Source organism: Mustela nivalis (assembly GCF_964662115.1).
Source record: "Mustela nivalis genome assembly, chromosome: 6".
Taxonomy (NCBI): domain Eukaryota; kingdom Metazoa; phylum Chordata; class Mammalia; order Carnivora; family Mustelidae; genus Mustela; species Mustela nivalis.
In genome coordinates this window covers 27298619-27315879 of record NC_139025.1, presented here as the reverse complement: position 1 = coordinate 27315879, position 17261 = coordinate 27298619, and the positions used below count along the sequence as shown (strand labels likewise).

The window sequence follows — 17261 nt, the reverse complement described above, 5'->3', positions numbered from 1 at the left end:
CTGGACCTGATGAAGTGGTCAGAGTGGAAAGTCAAAATATGGACTGGTCAGTGGAGCTCAAATTCCTTTTAAAAATGTGTCCTTTTTACTAAGGTTGCCTATGAAAGAACTCCAACATTCTACAAAGTTTAATGAAACACAGCCGTCTCTGCCCCTCTGCCCATCCTCACCTCCCCTGTGGCAATGCTCTCATCTCTTCTGGTTGGTTATTTTGATATTCATCTCCTTGTCTTTAACTACCATGCTTGCATTGCCACTTCCTGAATTTTCAGTGTTAGAGGTTGTTTCTTGACCTCCAGCAGTGGGAGGGGAGAAATTACCACGGTCCCCTCATCGATGCTTTTGCTTTTTGAGGTTTCATTTGCACTGGGTCACCTGTGTTTCAGAAGTGGATGATTTTCCTTCTGATGCTGCATCAGTAGGTCTGTAGTGACCTCACACCATGTCACAAGGCCCGTGTCATTCAGCTCACTTCATCTCAACACGTGGGCATTTTATCATCTCACAGCGCCACAAGAAGAGGAAGGGAGAATACATACTATACGATATTTTGAGAAACCACATTCACAAAACTTGTATGAAAGTCTATTGTTAAAGTTATTCTATTTTATTATTAGCTATTGTTGTTAGTTTCTTCCTCTGCCTAATATATAAATTAAATTTTATCATAGGATGGATGGGAAAAACATAGTATATATGTCCGTGGCTCCACTGGGCGTCTTGGGATATATCCTCTGCAGATAAGAGGGGATGACTCTTTCTCCTTGCCTGCCCCACTGTAGAAGGGTTCTCTTCCTGTTCTCCTCTCTTCCCAATATAGTTTAATTAAATCAGCTGTGAACATTTGCATGATTTTGACTAGATAAATGCTCTTTATAACTCATCCTGTGGTGATCTATACTAACCTCTTTCTTGCATGGATTTTTGTCTTACTATATCTCTGTGTGTGTTTTTCTGATTCTTGTGGAGTTTTATAATTTTGTGTGAGGGTTAACTTTATAATCATACATAACAGGGTTTCTCTTCTTTAAGCAGTATTTGTTACTTCTCTATCCTAGGCGATGATGTCTTCTTCTCTGCACACAATTTTAGTTGACACTATCCTTTTAATGTTTACTTTTCAGTTATTAAATATGTTTATGGTTCTCTTCAATAATTTGCTCAATTCAAATGGTGACTCTTGGCTCTCAGTTATTATGTATAATGCAGTCAGTGAACTTACTCAGCATCTTAACTTCTTTTACTCTTGGGCTGCTGATTATTACTCACTGACTGTATCATTCTATAACGTCACGGTATATGATTTACATTCTATTCCATTACCCTGATAACCACACTTATTTTCAAGTCATAGTTATGCATATATGTTTTGTCTGTGTTCCATTCTAGTCCTTCCATGGCTTTCCCCATCACCACTTGCTCAGCTGAAACTCATTTTCAAATAGTTGCATTAAGAATGACTCATGGAAGCAATAATCTTTGCCATACTTTGCTTTGCTCAAAATGGCAGCCTTACCCTCCTGGGGCAGTATGGTTGGAAATGAAATTCTTGGCTCACATTTTCTTTTTTGTGGATCTTTTGGGTGGTAACCCACTCTTTTCTGATATCTGTGCTGCTGTGGAGACACCTGATGCCAGCCCAGTTTTTCCTCCTTTTATAAACGATTTGACCCTTGGCTACTCAAAAGGTTATTCATCTTCCATCTGATGATACTATTAGGTTTTGTCCCTTTTATTTTGGTAAAGTGTTCTTTTTAAGTTCTCTATTTTTTAAAATTTGAATTCAATTAAGTAACATATAGTGTATTATTAGTTTCAGAGGTAAAGGTCAGTGATTCATCAGCCTTATATAACACCCAGTGTTCACTATATCCTGTGCTCTCCTTAACGTCCATCACCCAGTTATCCCATCCCCCCATCTTCCTCCCCTTCAGGAAAATGATCTTGTTTGTCATCCTTAAACATGTTCTCTGCCATGTGGTTTCGTTTCTGTTCTTTGGGGATTCTGATTATACGTATATTGTCACTTCTTTGCCTTGTCTTCTGTGTCTGTCCTACTCCTCTTTAACTCATGAATTGTGGTTTCTGTTTTGTTCGTTTTGTCTTCTCTATTCCTTTCCTGTTTTTGCACAGTGCCTATTTTGCCACATGTTCCTTCCAATTTTATTTTCCTTTTTGTGATCATTAGGGGACTTTTTCCCCTTCCTGTTTCTTTCCTGAATTCCATTAGCTCACATTCCATTTTCTCTTGTTATCTTTCTGATTCTTTCCTGATTTCTTGCTTTTCTGCTTTGTGGTTTTTCTTGTGGGTGATTACTTCATAGTTGGTCCCACTTTTTGTCTGGTTGGGTCTGTATTTTTCTGCTGAGTGTCTTTCATCCATTGGTAAGTTTTTTGCTCCTCCCACATTAAAAAAGAAAAGCAATAAAAGTCTTATATTTATGCTGGGCAGATTTTCCTTTTACATACTTGATGCCTGGTAAACTGGATATTCCTAATCCAGCTATCTGCTATGTGATTCTGGGCTGGGAGGGAGGAGAGCCAGGAGAGGTACGGTAACCTGCCAGGCAGCGCATCCCTAACTCTTCTCTTTTCTGCTGCTGAAGAGAGAGAGGGTTTCCTGCAAATGTGACCCATCTATATTATTCTCTGTTTAGTCCTGCCTCTTTAATTGTTTTGGAACCAGATCAAGTTCAAGGGGGCTTCTGCTGCTCTCTCTCTTCACCCTGTTTTCTACACTTGGTGCAAACAAGGATCACTCTTTTAAAGTTCAGAATGAGACCCTCTCCTTCATAATTGGATTTTTGCTGGCACTTTCAGGGGTTTGCCACCGATGGGCTCTCTCTTCCTTCTCTGTGCTTCTTCTCTTTATTTTTTCCCCATGTGGCATCAGTCCAACTTTTTTGGTAATCCTTACACATATGGGGGAAGCCAGGGGTAAAATTTCTCTCCCAGTTCTGCTGAAAATGAGAGTTTTCTGTCCCTCTACAAAAGTGTCATCACACTGCAATAAAAGTCCTAATTAAGAGACACATAGCGTTGAGAGGTGGGAGGATCTCGTCATTAACACCCTTTATGCTCTCTGGGAGGCCCTCCCTCATCTGTTGCTCTCTACAACAGGTTCTTCCCGCTCCCTTACCCTTTACGACCACTTCTTATGTGGGTGTTGGATAGGGTACCATCCTTTTGGGATGTACATTTTTGATAATCAGCTTCCTAACTGGTCCAAGTTTCAGAGACTAAGGATTGTTTTAGACGTACAGACCTCTTTTACTATTTTTAGACCTAGCCTTCAGGACCTGTGTTCTTTCTACATTGGTGCATTCAAGAAAGTTATGCAATAAGAAAATTTGGGTTGAAAGAGAAATGGCATTTCTTTTTAGAAAGTCTTCTAATTTAATTATATGACATGTCATGTTCACACTTGCAAATATACAAATATATTAAGATTGGTTATTATAAATTTTGGAGGTTTGCATTACACTAGTAGGTTTGGGGCCCAGGAGCCTTTTGATACTCCAGACCAGACTGGATCATTTAATTTATTTTTTATTTTTTTATTCTTTTATTTTTTTAAGGATTTTTATTTATTTATTTGACATACAGAGATCACAAGTAGGCTGAGAGGCTGGCAGAGAGAGAGGGAGAAGTAGGCTTCCCGCTGAGCAGAGAGCCTGATGTGGGGCTTGATCCCAGGACCCTGGGATCATGACCTGAGCTGAAGACAGAGTCTTTAACCCACTGAGCCACCCAGGTGCCCCCAGACTGGATCATTTTAGTCCATAATATTATAGCTCCCAGTGGCCTGGCACCATTTGGTATAAGGGTAAAACGTGCTATAAAACTCAATGACACCCAAGAGCATCACTGTCCTGGATCAGAAAAGACTAGTGTCGGATTAAATTGTGTTCATCATCCTGGTGTTACTAAGATGGGGATATGTGCCATACATTTTAGGAGGATTTATCGTAAAATAATTAAAGCTGAGGAAGTCTGGGCCACTTCAAGGGGTCCCTTTTGGGAAATGCGATCCAATACCCAGTGTTGGATCCATGAGACATTAGTGTGTATTAAAGAAGACAGAAAGTAAAATCCTAATTTTCTTGCTTTATGAAATGGTTAAATCAGGGGTCTGTAGGATGCACTGAAAAACACTATAGCTATGCTGGAATGCTCGCCGATGGTATTTAGTGTGTCAACTTGTTAGGGTCCCAGGGGCTCGGTTTATTAAACAACCATGTTTATTGACCACATGACCTCACGTTATGGGGAATGCTGGTTTCATCTGCCTAAAGGGAAGCATTTGGTTTTAACATTTGCTGCCCTTTGTAGTGTATGTGCCCTGGAATCTTTGAGCAAATCATTCGTAGTCCTTGGCTTCTGCTGCCTGGTGTCCATTCACTTATACACTCTTGTCTCCTGATCACCAGTTCCTAAGTGGCCTTCTTCCACAAGGTTGGCCTCCAGGCCCAAAGGGATGAATTACCATTTCTAGACCAAGAAATCTAGTGCTTTGCCTGTGTCTGCCCACAGTCCTTCGTTCAGAGATGGATGTGAGATCTAGATTAGGCCAATAAGAAATTCAGTTCCTGGACTTTTGCTTAAACTTTTGAGGAAGTGGCTTCCCCTCTTTCTTCTTGGAGGTCAACCTGGAAAGAGATAGGCCCAGGAGTGGCAGTCATGTTCTTGGCTAGAATTCAAATAACATTAAAGAAGCAGCAGAAGAACAGCAACGTGATAAATGAGGTCCAGCTAACATGTTTTGGACTTTAGTTGAAGCTACCTGCAAGGTGTTAAGAAATAAATGTTGAATCCCTTATTCCCTGGGGGCAGTGATACCTGTTTTTGTTGAAGCCAGACTGCATTGGGTTTTCTATCACCTAAGACTGAAAAAATCCTAAGTAATATACACTTAAGGGGCAAAGATCATAGAGGGTCCATAAGTGTCCTCTGGCCTCGAAGGCCTGTGCCTGACCCCCCCCCCCACCACTACCTTCTTTGGGCCACTCACTCTTAATGTCTTGGACAGAACATCTATTGGATGAGCCTCTGGGTAAAGGCATTTTTGTCCTGGCTTCCTGGAAGTCTCTGTTGCCTCTGTTGTGGGAGGCAGGTAAGAAAACAAATGTTTTCTTACATTATGTCATGTCTGTGCATGGGATGAAGACCTTTCCCCCAAACCTGAAGTGAAGGTGGATGCTGAAAGGGAAACTACTATGAAACAAGCATATAAACAAAAAACAGATGAAGATAAAACCCAGCCCCAAATACAAGTCCACTTTAATATCATGGTTTGGTTTTCTGCTAGAGACTGGGCCCTTGTTCTACACTATGGGTAAAAACGCTATTTTCTCTCTCACTCTCTCTTTCTCTTCATTGAAAAAGCACTGTAAGGTGAAAACCATTTAGCTGGCTTAATTTTAACTCTAGAGTGGTGGATCTTTGCAAAATCACACAGTTAGAGAATTCTAAATAAAACCTGAACACAATGATAGTAAGAATAATTATTTGGTGGTAAATTCACTCATCATATATGGTCGCAAGGCTTATAGGAAAGCTCAGAGCCCATGAATTCTTCTAGGTCTTGAGAAATTTTCCACTCTTTGGGGTTGTGCGGTGGAGTCGCTGGAGCTGAGAAGCTGTCTTTTCATTATTTGTGAAGTATCCAAACATCATCCTGCTTACTCGAGTTCATATAATTTGTGATGCAATCCTCTAAACATTTTCCCATATTACTAAGGTTCTTTGAAAAACAATTTTTATTGGGTTCCGTTGGATATACTACCTACACCATAATCACATACTTCTATTTTGTGAGAGTGTAACATCACAGTGAAAATCTTTGTGTGTCAAGTGTGGTCTTCATCTCTGGTTCTTTCCTTGGGAGGATCCCCAAGGAACTGCAGTGTCAAAGGGCATGGACTGTTTAAAGACTTGCCAAATTGCTTTCCAGAAAGACCCTCATGAGCCACATGAGGTTATGCACTTGCCAGACATAAGAAAAATGTGTTCATTATTTAGAATGTGTATAGAGAGGTCTTAGGAATAACGGTCTTTTCTGAAAAGCAGCAATATGACTCAGTATCAGAGGTCTCTTTTATCTGAAGGTATCAAAGTACTTCTTTTCAAACAAAGTTTTCTTATATTCACATATACAAGAAGGCTTACAAATGTGTAGCAAAAAGGAATATATTCAGGCACTTCTCCAAACTAGGAGCAATGCCAGAGGAAGACGAAACTCTGTCCAGTCTTTGCTGAGGGTGCCCTGTCCCCTGTCCCCTCTCTTAGTAACTAAGTCTGATGTGGGAAAGTCCCACCTGATCTTGACTGTTGACTCTGCTGGTGGGTTCCCACCAACTAGGGTTTCTAAGCCAGAGGAATGACACTCACTCCTTTGTTCAGGTGCTTTCCCACAAGCCACTCTTCATAAGGGCGGCAAATGATGCTTTCTTATCAACAGCTATGCGATGCTAGTACATTTCAGTCTTTGAGACATTTTTTTTAAAAGATTTTATTTATTTATTGGACAGAGAGAGATCACAAGTAAGCAGAGAGGCAGGCAGAGAGAGAGGAGGAAGCAGGCTCTCCGCTGAGCAGAGAGCCCGATGTGGGGCTCGATCCCTGCACCCTGGGATCATGACCTGAGCCGAAGGCAGAGGCTTAACCCACTGAGCCACCCAGGCGCCCCCTTTGAGACATTTTTGGATTGAATCACCTGACTCTACTGAAATCAGAGAGAGCATTTGCTCAGGTCCCCGATAGTAACTGTCACTTGCCCAGACTTAATTAAGAGTTGTACCTGCCGGGGCGCCTGGGTGGCTCAGTGGGTTAAGCTTCTGCCTTCAGCTCAGGTCATGATCTCCGGGTCTTGGGATCGAGCCCCGCATTGGGCTCTCTGCTCAGCAGGGAGCTTGCTTCCTCCTCTCTCTCTCTGCCTGCCTCTCTGCCTACTTGTCCTCTCTCTCTTTGTCAAATAAATAAGTAAAATATTTAAAAAAAAGATTAAAAAAAAAAAGAGTTGTACCTGCCAAAGTACCTGAGTAGCTATTTCTACTTACCCAGCACCTGAACTGGGGGCTCACCTGTGGCTTTGGAAGGCGCCCTCATTGGGACTAACATTTACTGAGCGCCCACAGGTGCCAGGCAGTGGGATCCATATAATTATCTCACTTCGTCTCTCATTCAGCATATCCAGTAGGTACTGTTATTAGTTCAGATGACTGATGAGAAAGCAGAGGCTCCAAGATGTCAAGCAACTTGGCCATTATCTCACGGTTAGTAAGTAGGATGAGCTACAGAATTTGTAGGGCCCAGTGTAAAATGAAAATGTGGTCCCTTGTTAAAAAATGATTAAGAAGATCAAAATGGCAACAGCAATATCAATAAACCAAGCGTGGGGCCCTTCTTAGTGCCGATACACAGATTTCACCCCCAGAGAGCCAGGTTAGCACCCCTAGACATTCTGGTTCTCGAATGAACACTCTTCACCAAATAACAAGGTTGAACGGCACATGGTTTGGCAAAGGTCCGACTTTGGCATATAAATAGCAAATGGAAGTGTTACACAAGAGCGACTCAGGCAGCCTTCTTTAAACACCAGCTTCCTCTTCAAAAAGGGCCAGGAGTTGTTCTCTGGCTAGAGGTAAACAGAGCCAAGGCCTGCCCTGGTCCTTCTCATTCTTAACAGACAGTCTTTGCTGGGTTGGTTCTCTCCTACCAAAAGTCACTGTTTGGACTTCTTTTGCTTTCCTTACAGCCAGTTCTACTGTTCTGGGCTAGTTCTCTCTGGCCAGCCGCCTCTCTTGCCTCCATGTCATCCCATCTCATTTCCCAGATGTTGCTGCCCCTAGCTGTGCCGAGAGATTCCCACACCCCAAATGCAGCAGGGGGACCATCCAACTCACTGAGCCAGCCCCATTGGCGGTACAGACATTCTGTCCCTTGGCCTGGCACTGTGGGAGAACCGTGCAGTTTCTGGAGGGAAAACAGGAACCAACCATCTGTTTTCTCCTGGGGCTTAGTTTTCCCGGAAACATATTACTCAGAAGTGATTTCTTCCTACACAAAACCCCGGGCAAGATGATCACGGCTAATACTTACTGAGTGCTTACTTTGTGTCATAATTTATATGTATTTAATCTCCACAGGTAACTTATACTTCACATGTAAGCCTTTTCATCTTTTTTTTTTTTTAAAGATTTATTTATTTTTTTTTTTAGGGGGAGGGGTAGAGAGAGGAAGAGAGAGAATCCCAAGCAGACTCCCTGCTGAGTGCAGAGTCTGCCATGGGGTTTGATCCCGTGACCCTGAGATCAAGACCTGAGCTGAAACCAAGAGTCGGTGCCTAACTGACTGAGCCACCCAGGTGCCCCTCTTTTCATCTTTAATAGCTGTGCTGTCAACAGCCCCATGTCAGAGGAGGAAAGTGAGGCAGAAAGGTTAAGGAAATCCTCAAGATCTGAGAGTCAGGAAGTGGGAGTGTCAGAACAGGAAGCTGTCCAGTCTCCAGTCTCCAGTCTATATAACTGTCACCCCTCCTTCAAGGTTCTGCCAAGGATCCTGCGTGGAGGAGCAGAGCAGTCTTATAGGCTCAGTAAAGTAAAGCCAAATATCCAGGAATGTGGCCTTCCCATTGTCTCAGAGCAAAGCCTCAAAGTGTTAAAAGTCTGGAACAACAGGGTTGAGGGTTCCCCTGGGACAGCTTGCCCATATAGTTCCTCAGAGACAAGACACACACACACACACACACACACGTACACACACATGTACACACACACAATGCACAAACACAGTGTTACTTAAGAATGGCAATTACCTTATGCCCAGTATGAAGTGATGGCCTTGAATATATTTAAAGACTTATTTGAGGGGCGCCTGGGTGGCTCAGTGGGTTAAAGCCTCTGCCTTTGGCTCAGGTCATGATCCCAGAGTCCTGGGCTCGAGCCCCACATCAGGCTCTCTGCTCAGCAGGGAGCCTGCTTCCTCCTCTCTCTCTCTGCCTGCATCTCTGCCTACTTGTGATCTCTGTCTGTCAAATAAATAAATAAAATCTTAAAAAAAAAAGACTTATTTGAGTATTAGCGGATTTTACTTACTGGTGTCCTTACCCAAGATCTTTGTTATAACTTTAACATAGTGTTCTAGTCTGTGAAACACTGAGTAAATAAGGAGTCAATTGTAGTAATAATACTATGAGTAATACTACTACTTTGCATTCATACGGTACTTTACAGCTCACTGATTTTTCCACATGATCCTCAAACCCCTCTGACACCGGGGTTTGTGGAGGTTAAGAGACTCTGGGGACAACCAGGTGCAGTGAGGTAGAATTGGATCCGGACCCTCTGTCTTCTCTCTCCTTTGTCATGCTCTTTGGACGCTACCAGCAAGTTCCCTGAACACAGTCCTGACCCAGGCAGAGGGGCAGATCCTCACCAAAAGCTGGGGAAAGTGTGCACACTTCCTTGTCGGGGTTAACGAGACGCCTATTCAGCAGGCTCAAAGCTTCACTTTGTTTGCCTGTGCTGTCTACGCATGTTTCCTTCTGAGATACTGAGAGGGAAGAAAACTACCTTCCCTGACAGCGATCAGAAGAAAACCTACTTCCCTGACTGATTTCCGACAGATCGGAGACAGTCAAGCAAGAGTCAGAGATGTTTCCGCAGATCCCCATTGACCTGTGTGAAGGGAAGCTGTGTAGGCACCTTTATTCCCTGGGCAACACTTAGAAAAATGGTTTTGTCCATATTCCTGAAAGCACCCGAAAAAAGTTCCAAGAGCCTTTTTTGCACAGTTAAATGAAAACGGTGCTGAGTAAAAGGAATGCAAGAGGAGGAAGGCTTGCCTGAACACTCATCTGAGAAATGAAAACTGTAATTTAGATAATTTCATGATAAAAGGTTTGAATGATTCTGACAAGAAAATTGAAAAGGAAAATAGCCAGGTGACTCACCACCCAAAAGCAGACGGCTGCAGCGAGTTCCCGAGGCTTGTAGGAGATGCAGGATGGGCAGCATCAACATTGGCCTTGGCCAACGTGCCGCAAGCCTAGCTGCTTGCAACCATGAACCCAGTAACTCACCCATCACATGGATTTGGAAACAGGCCCCACCTGAGTTACCCTAATAGGGGAGAACTGTTGGGTGACTCTCCAGATGGTAGTTAGCATAATACTGCAATATTCATCGGCAATATTCATTGGCATGAAACTCAATATTGAGAAATTTAGATTCTCATCTCTCTATAACTCATGCCAATACCATAGCCTTTCCCCTTCAGTACTACTTCCCTTAGCCCCATTCACACAGAGGAAGCCCAGTACTCACTATACAGAATTTACTTACATAACTGCAGAATTCTTAAGAATGCAGATGTTGGTGTTTTCAAGCAGTATTTGAAATACATATTGTAGACATGGCTATAAAAAGATTCTTTTATATTCAAACACCCATCCCATTAATAAACATGTCTTTAGCACCTAATAGCCCTTGATGAAAGAAGTGAGTGGGAGGAGAGGCAGGACCCAGACACGAAGCAGAGTTCCCAGTCAAGAAAAAAAGAGTCAAGTAGAGCTAAACATCACTGTCAGTGCGGGAAGAGGCACGAGCTTCCTTCGCTGCTCTGCTGTTTTCAGGCTTCTCAGGATAGAGCTATATGATCCCTGGGTCCTTTCTGCATTTGTGCTAGACCACATACCCTGCCCAATGCAGAGCACCCATCAGCCTAGAGAGCCCAATGTGGAAGACAGCCAGTCTGTCAAGTGGAGGGAAGGCTTGTGGGAAGAGACTAAAGGAGAAGCTCTTTTCCAATCTAGAAAGGGCCACGGTGAGGCCTCCTTGGACCTTCACATCTCCCTGAACACATATGTCCAAGGTATTTGGTGTTTCTGAAATGGAAGATACTGCTTTTCACTAGCAGTGCAATTCTAGGTGACTGTGAATTTCCTACAATGTAATCTAATGAAACACAGTAAGATCCAGGAAGGCTGGATCTCCTTATAACTCTTTCCAGGGAGAGAAGGAAAAGAAGTAATGTTTTGAATGTTAGATTTTTTAAAAAAACTGTTTTATTTATTTGACAGAGAGAGACACAGTGAGAGAGGGAACAAGCAGGGGGAGTAGGAGAGGGAGAAGCAGGCTTCCCGCTGAGCAGGGAGCCTGATGCGGGGCTCGATGCTAGGTCCCTTGGATCATGACCGGAGCTGAAGGCAGACATTAAACCCACTGAGCCACCCAGGCGTCCCCTGAATGTTAGATTTTTGATGATGCTCCTCTCTCTGAAGCTTGTGCAGCGGGATTGCATAGAAACCCTTTAAGAAATCTGTGGATTCTTTGATTCAGCTCTTTCATTTCTTGGCCACCTCACCACTCTCTCTCTCTCTCTTTTTACTGTTTCTCACCAGGGTATGGGAATATTGCTCCAAGCACTGAAGGAGGCAAAATCTTTTGTATTTTATATGCCATCTTTGGAATTCCGCTCTTTGGTTTCTTATTGGCTGGAATTGGAGACCAACTTGGAACCATCTTTGGGAAGAGCATTGCAAGAGTGGAGAAGGTCTTTCGAGTGAGTACCACATCTATTTAAACCCTCACCTCTGCAATCCAACTGGCTTTTTAGCCCGACGGGATCTAGAATGAATGATTAGGGTGTTATCATATCATTGTCACTTTTTTAAAAAATATTTTTAAATTTTTTTTATTAACATAGAATGTGTTATTAACCCCAGGGGTACAGGTCTGTGAATCCCCAGGTTTACACACTTCACAGCACATACCCTCCCCAATGTCCATAATCTCACCCCCTCTCCCTACTCCTCCCCCCAGCAACCCTCAGTTTGGTTTGTGAGATTAAGTCTCTTATGGTTTGTCTCCCTCCCGATCCCACCTTGTTTCATTTATTCTTTTCATTGTCACTTTTAATGGAAGAGTTTATGTCATAATCGTATTTTCTGTTTTGGCCTATGGTAGTCACAAGTACTGTGCCTAAACTCCCTTCTCTTTAGCAGTTTCCTTCTTTACAGTGGTATTTCTGGAATCACAACACAAGAGGGTTAAGTATAGGTGGTCCCAAATGAGGTTTTCTGAAGACGGGAGGCGTACTCAGTTCCATCTTAAAGAGGGAAGATAGTTTGCTAAGTGTATTGGCAATGACGTAAAGAAGTAAATCCATTTGTTTTGTTATTGGAAACTCTTCACTCCTTTTTATTTCTAGGTCTGGTATCTTTAGGCTGATCCTGGCTTCTAAGACCTCTTCCAGAGCCTGCCTTTTCCAGATTCTGCCATCATGCTTTTTATCTGTCTCTTCATGGCCCCACCCTCTCTGTCATCTCATTTCTGAGTGCTCTCTCAGTAGTAGCATGTACTAACTTATACTAAGGTGTTGATGATTGCCATTATCTTAGTGGGTTTTTTCTTTCTGGGAACACTTACCTTTAAACAAGGGACAAAAACTCAACTCAACTCAAGGAATTTATTTACTAAAGATGGCATTCCTGGCCTCAGTGATGTGTTTTTGGAGAAGATGCCATTGGCTTGGGCTTCTCAATGCCTTTTTTTTTTTTTTTTTTTTGCTCAATGCCCTTTAACTAACACTTATCTGTATGATCTCACAGGAAACTTGTTTGGCTCAGGCGTAGCATCATTTTTGCTTTCTTTTTCGTTACTGACCTAGTTCTCGAGTCTTTCAAACCTTCTTCAGGGAATTGTTTCTGATGATGACTTAATATTTAAAAGTGACTATTTGAGACCATTTTGGAATCTAGCAATGATGGGTAAAGATAGATCAGTGGTGAGCTCTAACACCGCACTTGTTTTTCTCTCGGAGACAAGAATATGACTTCTCTTCAGAAAAAGACAGGGGCGCTCCGCAGGTGAACAGTTTCAGGTTTGAGAGAGCAGAGGAATGGGGCAGGAGAACTAGCTTAGAGCTATCTTTAATGAGCTCAGTGATCCTGGGTGAGCGACCTCAGTTTACTCATCGGTGAGAAAGAGGAGGATAGAATTCAAATCTACTTTAGAAGATTTTGGTGATGATTGCGTGGAATGATGTATGGAAGACACATGAGTTGAGATCTGCTGTGTCTATGTGTCCCCAAAGAAGCCCTTACTAGCAGCCTAGCCTCCCATTTGATTTCCTCTGAGGAGCTCAGTTGTGCGTGGATATTCCTGGAATGTCCCACACCTTTGCTCCCAGGTGCTGGCTGGCCAGCTGGCTCATTAGAGCATAGACTTGGGCTCAGTGGTCACCATGGAAACCGTCAAGGCTCAGCTTTTCTGCTTCTCAAATGTTCAGGTCTCCCTAAACCAGACATGGCAAGTCTCCATCTCCAAACCCATCTCCAGGAGCTGTTTTGAGCTTCTCGGAGGTGCTCTGTTAGCCAGGGCCTCACGGCCCTCCAAGTTAGATAGGAGTCTGGTGGATAGAACACTCAGAACAGGATTCAAATGGAGAAATGACTGACCCGGCATTTTTATTTTTATGTAGCTTCTCTAGATCTAAGTTTCCTTATTTGTAGAAAGAAAGGATTGCACTAAAAGCTTTTGAAATTCCCCATTTAGAAAAAAAAAATTAGTTACTATATTCTAAATGAAGGAAGAGATTGCCATCATTGTGACCACATCTGCTACTGAATTGGGGGACTAGTTTCCCCTAATGAATTTCAAACTACAAGTAGAGAGTATAAGTCTCCTTCCCTTAAAGTTGCTTCTCAGATGGGTGGTTCGAAGGACTCTGGGACAGAGCCTTAAAAACCCTGCATTTCGTTTTTATGCTGATGGCACTCAGTTCCTTGCAGTGCCATCAAAGACTGGGAGTCTTTTAGGAAGGAAACCGCAGTGTGTTATGGAATTGGCAGCCCGCGATGTATGCATTTGCAGAACATCGGAGGAGGGTGCTGTTGGAAGGGGTGACTGAGTTCCAGGAGGAGGAGAAGCGTGCTTCCTGAATACACAAACAACCCATCTGCACTTCGCTGGCTGCCTGTAGTTTTGGTGGAAAATCTCAGAGCGCTTTGCCATTCATTTAAATGACATCTCAAAGGCCAGCTACTCTTAGATGATTACTTGAAAACTGAACATTTTGAAAAATTTTATAAACTTCGTTGAAATTGGAGGTTGTGGAATTTTAGTTCCTGTGGGGAAGATACATCCCCCCCCCCATCCATTTAAGGATTAAGTCTTTTTCTTCATCTGCTGTGTTTTCTCTCAGCTATAGGGAAGAGACGATTTTTAGTGGAGTAAAGATAAAATATAAAATAAGCCTTCTGGGTGCCTGTGTTCTGAGGTGACATGATTTGGGTCCTTCTCCCTTATCCCAGGTCTGAGCCTCATTTTAAAGAGTTGCTGGAGGTTAATGTATTATTTAGGAATGCTTTTGGCTGCAGAGTAATACAATACCCACCTACTGGGGTTTATATCAGATGAATAAATAAAATCTTTTTTCCCCTTCTTTTTTTTTCTTCTGAAATCAGAAATAATTGAAAAATGGGGGAGTCAGATGAAGTTTAAGAAGTCGGCTTTATTGCTGGTAAGATGATCGGAGGATATAGCTTTTTTTTTTTTTTTTAAGATTTTATTTATTCATTTAAGAGAGAAGGAGAACATAAGCGGAGGTACAGAGAGAGAGGGAGAAGCAGACTCCCTGCTGAGTGGGGAGCCCGACATGAGGCTCCATCCCAGGACCTGGAGATCACAACCTGAGCCCAAGGCAGACCCTGAACAGACTGAGCTGTCCTATAGCTTTGGTTCTGATGCCAAAGAGACTTATTAACCACTTCACCTTGAATCAGAAGGACTTCCCTGCTGTATTAGTTTTCTCTGGATGTGTAACAGATGATCACAAGTGCAGAAGCTTTAAACAACACCCATTTATCGTAACACAGTGCTGTAGGTCAGAAGTCCAGGCGGGCTTGGCTGGGTGCTGGGCTCAGCAGAGCATGGGGCTGAAATGAAGGTGTTGGCTCGGTTGGGCTCTGGATCTGGGGAAGAATCTGCTTCCACTCTCATTCACATTTTGGCAAAAATCAGTTGCCAGTGGTCGTGGGACTGAGATTCCTGTGTCCTTGCTGGCTGTCAGGCGGAGGCCACCCATTCTCAGTTTCTGTGAGATGTCTAAATTCCTTGGCACATGGCCCCTCCATCTTTAAAGTGAACATGGGATTCTTCTGGTGTTTTGTATCTCTCTGACTTCCCTTTGTCTCTCTGCCACCAACCTGAGAAAGTGCCCTGCTTTTAAGGCTCCTGTGATTTGATCAGGCTTATGTGGATAATTTTCCTATCTTAAGGTCAACCATGCCATATAGTATATCATAGTTATGGGAATGGTAGCTCATCACAGCAGAGGTCCCGGGGATGAGGGTGGGATATTTTTATGGGCCATTTTAGAAATTCCATCTCTTCTAGTCATCGGCAGCCCAGGCCCCATCAATGAGAGCAGGGTCAGCCCCAGTAACCTTGCTAAATCATAGAGAGAAAATCAAAGTATACCTCTCTGTAGCAGATGGTTTCAGATGGGAGAAGAAGGGCACTGAGGTGAAGGAGCTCAGTCCCTTCCACCAAGGCCACCTGTAAGTCACTTGTCTGACTGAGCCACCAGAATGTTCCTCTGGCTGAGGTCCTTTCACGTGGAACACGAGTTCAGGAAGATAGACATTGCCCCAACACTGATTAACCATGAGTTAAAGTTCAACACTTACTTATCTTGCATAGTGAGAAGCCTGGAGGAAGGTTGTTTCCGGTTTGGTGCAGTGAGAAGTTGAGGATCGTTGTACCATTTCTGATGTGCAGACTTTTCCCCCTACACCACCAAGCAATTCTTTGATACCACCTGGTTGTCTTACAGTTCAACTGAATTCTGACTCTATCTACCTGGAGGTAACAACAGATCCCATAGGTTAAGGGCTCAGTCCTTCACTTCAGATGCCAGGCAAGAGTCCAGGTTGTTCCCTGTGCTTCTGACTACATGGCTGTCCATCGCAGATTCCCACAGTCCTTTCCTTGGGTTCAATAAATCTGCTACAGTGGCTCACAGAACTCAGGAAACCAGTGTACTCACTAGATTACAAGTTTGTTTCAAAGGATTGCAAAGGATCTAAGTCAACAGCCAGATGAGAACATGCGTAGAGAGGTCCCGAATAAAGGAGCCTCTGTCCCTGTGGAAGTTGAGGCCTGACACAGTAGCACATAGACACTTTCTTGTTCACCAGTCTGGAAGCTCCTAGAATTGCCTCCTTTTGGGTTTTTATGGAGGCTTTACTACCAAGGCATGATTGATTCAATCATTGGCCATTAGTGATTGATTCAACCTTCAGACCCTTCCCACTCCTCAGAATCAGGGGGTGGGATTGAAAGTTTCAAATGTCTATTTCTGGTTGGTTCCACTGGCAACCAGCCTCCATTCCTAGGTGATCCAAATGTCATTGATGTAACAAAAAACACCTTTGTCACTGTCATCACAGGAAATTCCAAGGGTTTTAGGACCTTTGTGCCAGTCATGGGAGGAAGACCAAATGTTTGTTTCCTGTTATGAATCACAACTCCACATGAGTTTACCCATGTTTTGTTCTCTCTTTCTGCTCTGCTGTCCTTGGCATATTATCTTTTCAACATGGTTTGCAAGATGGCTGCCTCAGGACTAAATATCATGTTTTCACTCAGCCACATTTAAGGCAAGACAAATGTCTCCTTTTATGGGAGAAAAATCTTCCCTAGAAGTTCCCCTGCAGACTTCCCTCTGTCTCACTGACCAGGACTGGGTCGTATGACCATTCCCACCTACAAGGGAAGTTAAGAAAGTACGTATCTGACAGAGAAGCATGGGATCCATTGATTGAGACCCGTGGTTCTTAAAGTCTGGTTCCCTGGACCATCAGCATCAGTATTCTCCTGGAACTTGTTAGAAATGAAAATTCTTACCAAAATTGGGGTCCAGCAATCTGTGTCTACCAAGCTTTATGGGTGATTCTGATGCCTGCTAAAGTTTCAGAACCCTTGGCACAGAGGAATCATCTTCATCTCCTGGGGCTGACTACCTTGCCATGAGGAACAAAATGAGAATTCTGGTAGCAAAGAAGAAGTTGGGGTAAACAAATGACAGCATCTGGGTCAGGTGCCAGTCAACTACTAGCTGCACAGACCACTCATAGGGAAGCTCTTGTCCCTCCTTGTCATAACTCAGGTGGTCTTTGGGATCCTTGAATCTGTCAGGGAAGACTAACTTATGCTGGGGTATCCAACAATCCTATCTTTCTTCTACTCTTGCAAGAG

At 43.2% G+C, this 17261-nt stretch overlaps 1 protein-coding gene across 9 annotated transcripts in view; it reads left to right on the top strand.

Moving 5' to 3' along the window:
* Positions 1-17261, top strand: part of KCNK10 (potassium two pore domain channel subfamily K member 10) — a 138106-nt gene that overhangs the window by 84825 nt on the left and 36020 nt on the right. For all 9 annotated transcript variants that reach the window (XM_082736316.1, XM_082736315.1, XM_082736317.1 and 6 more), the window contains one exon: positions 11402-11562. In XM_082736316.1, the coding sequence (XP_082592442.1) occupies positions 11402-11562 (161 nt within the window). The remainder of the gene's footprint in view (positions 1-11401; positions 11563-17261) is intronic.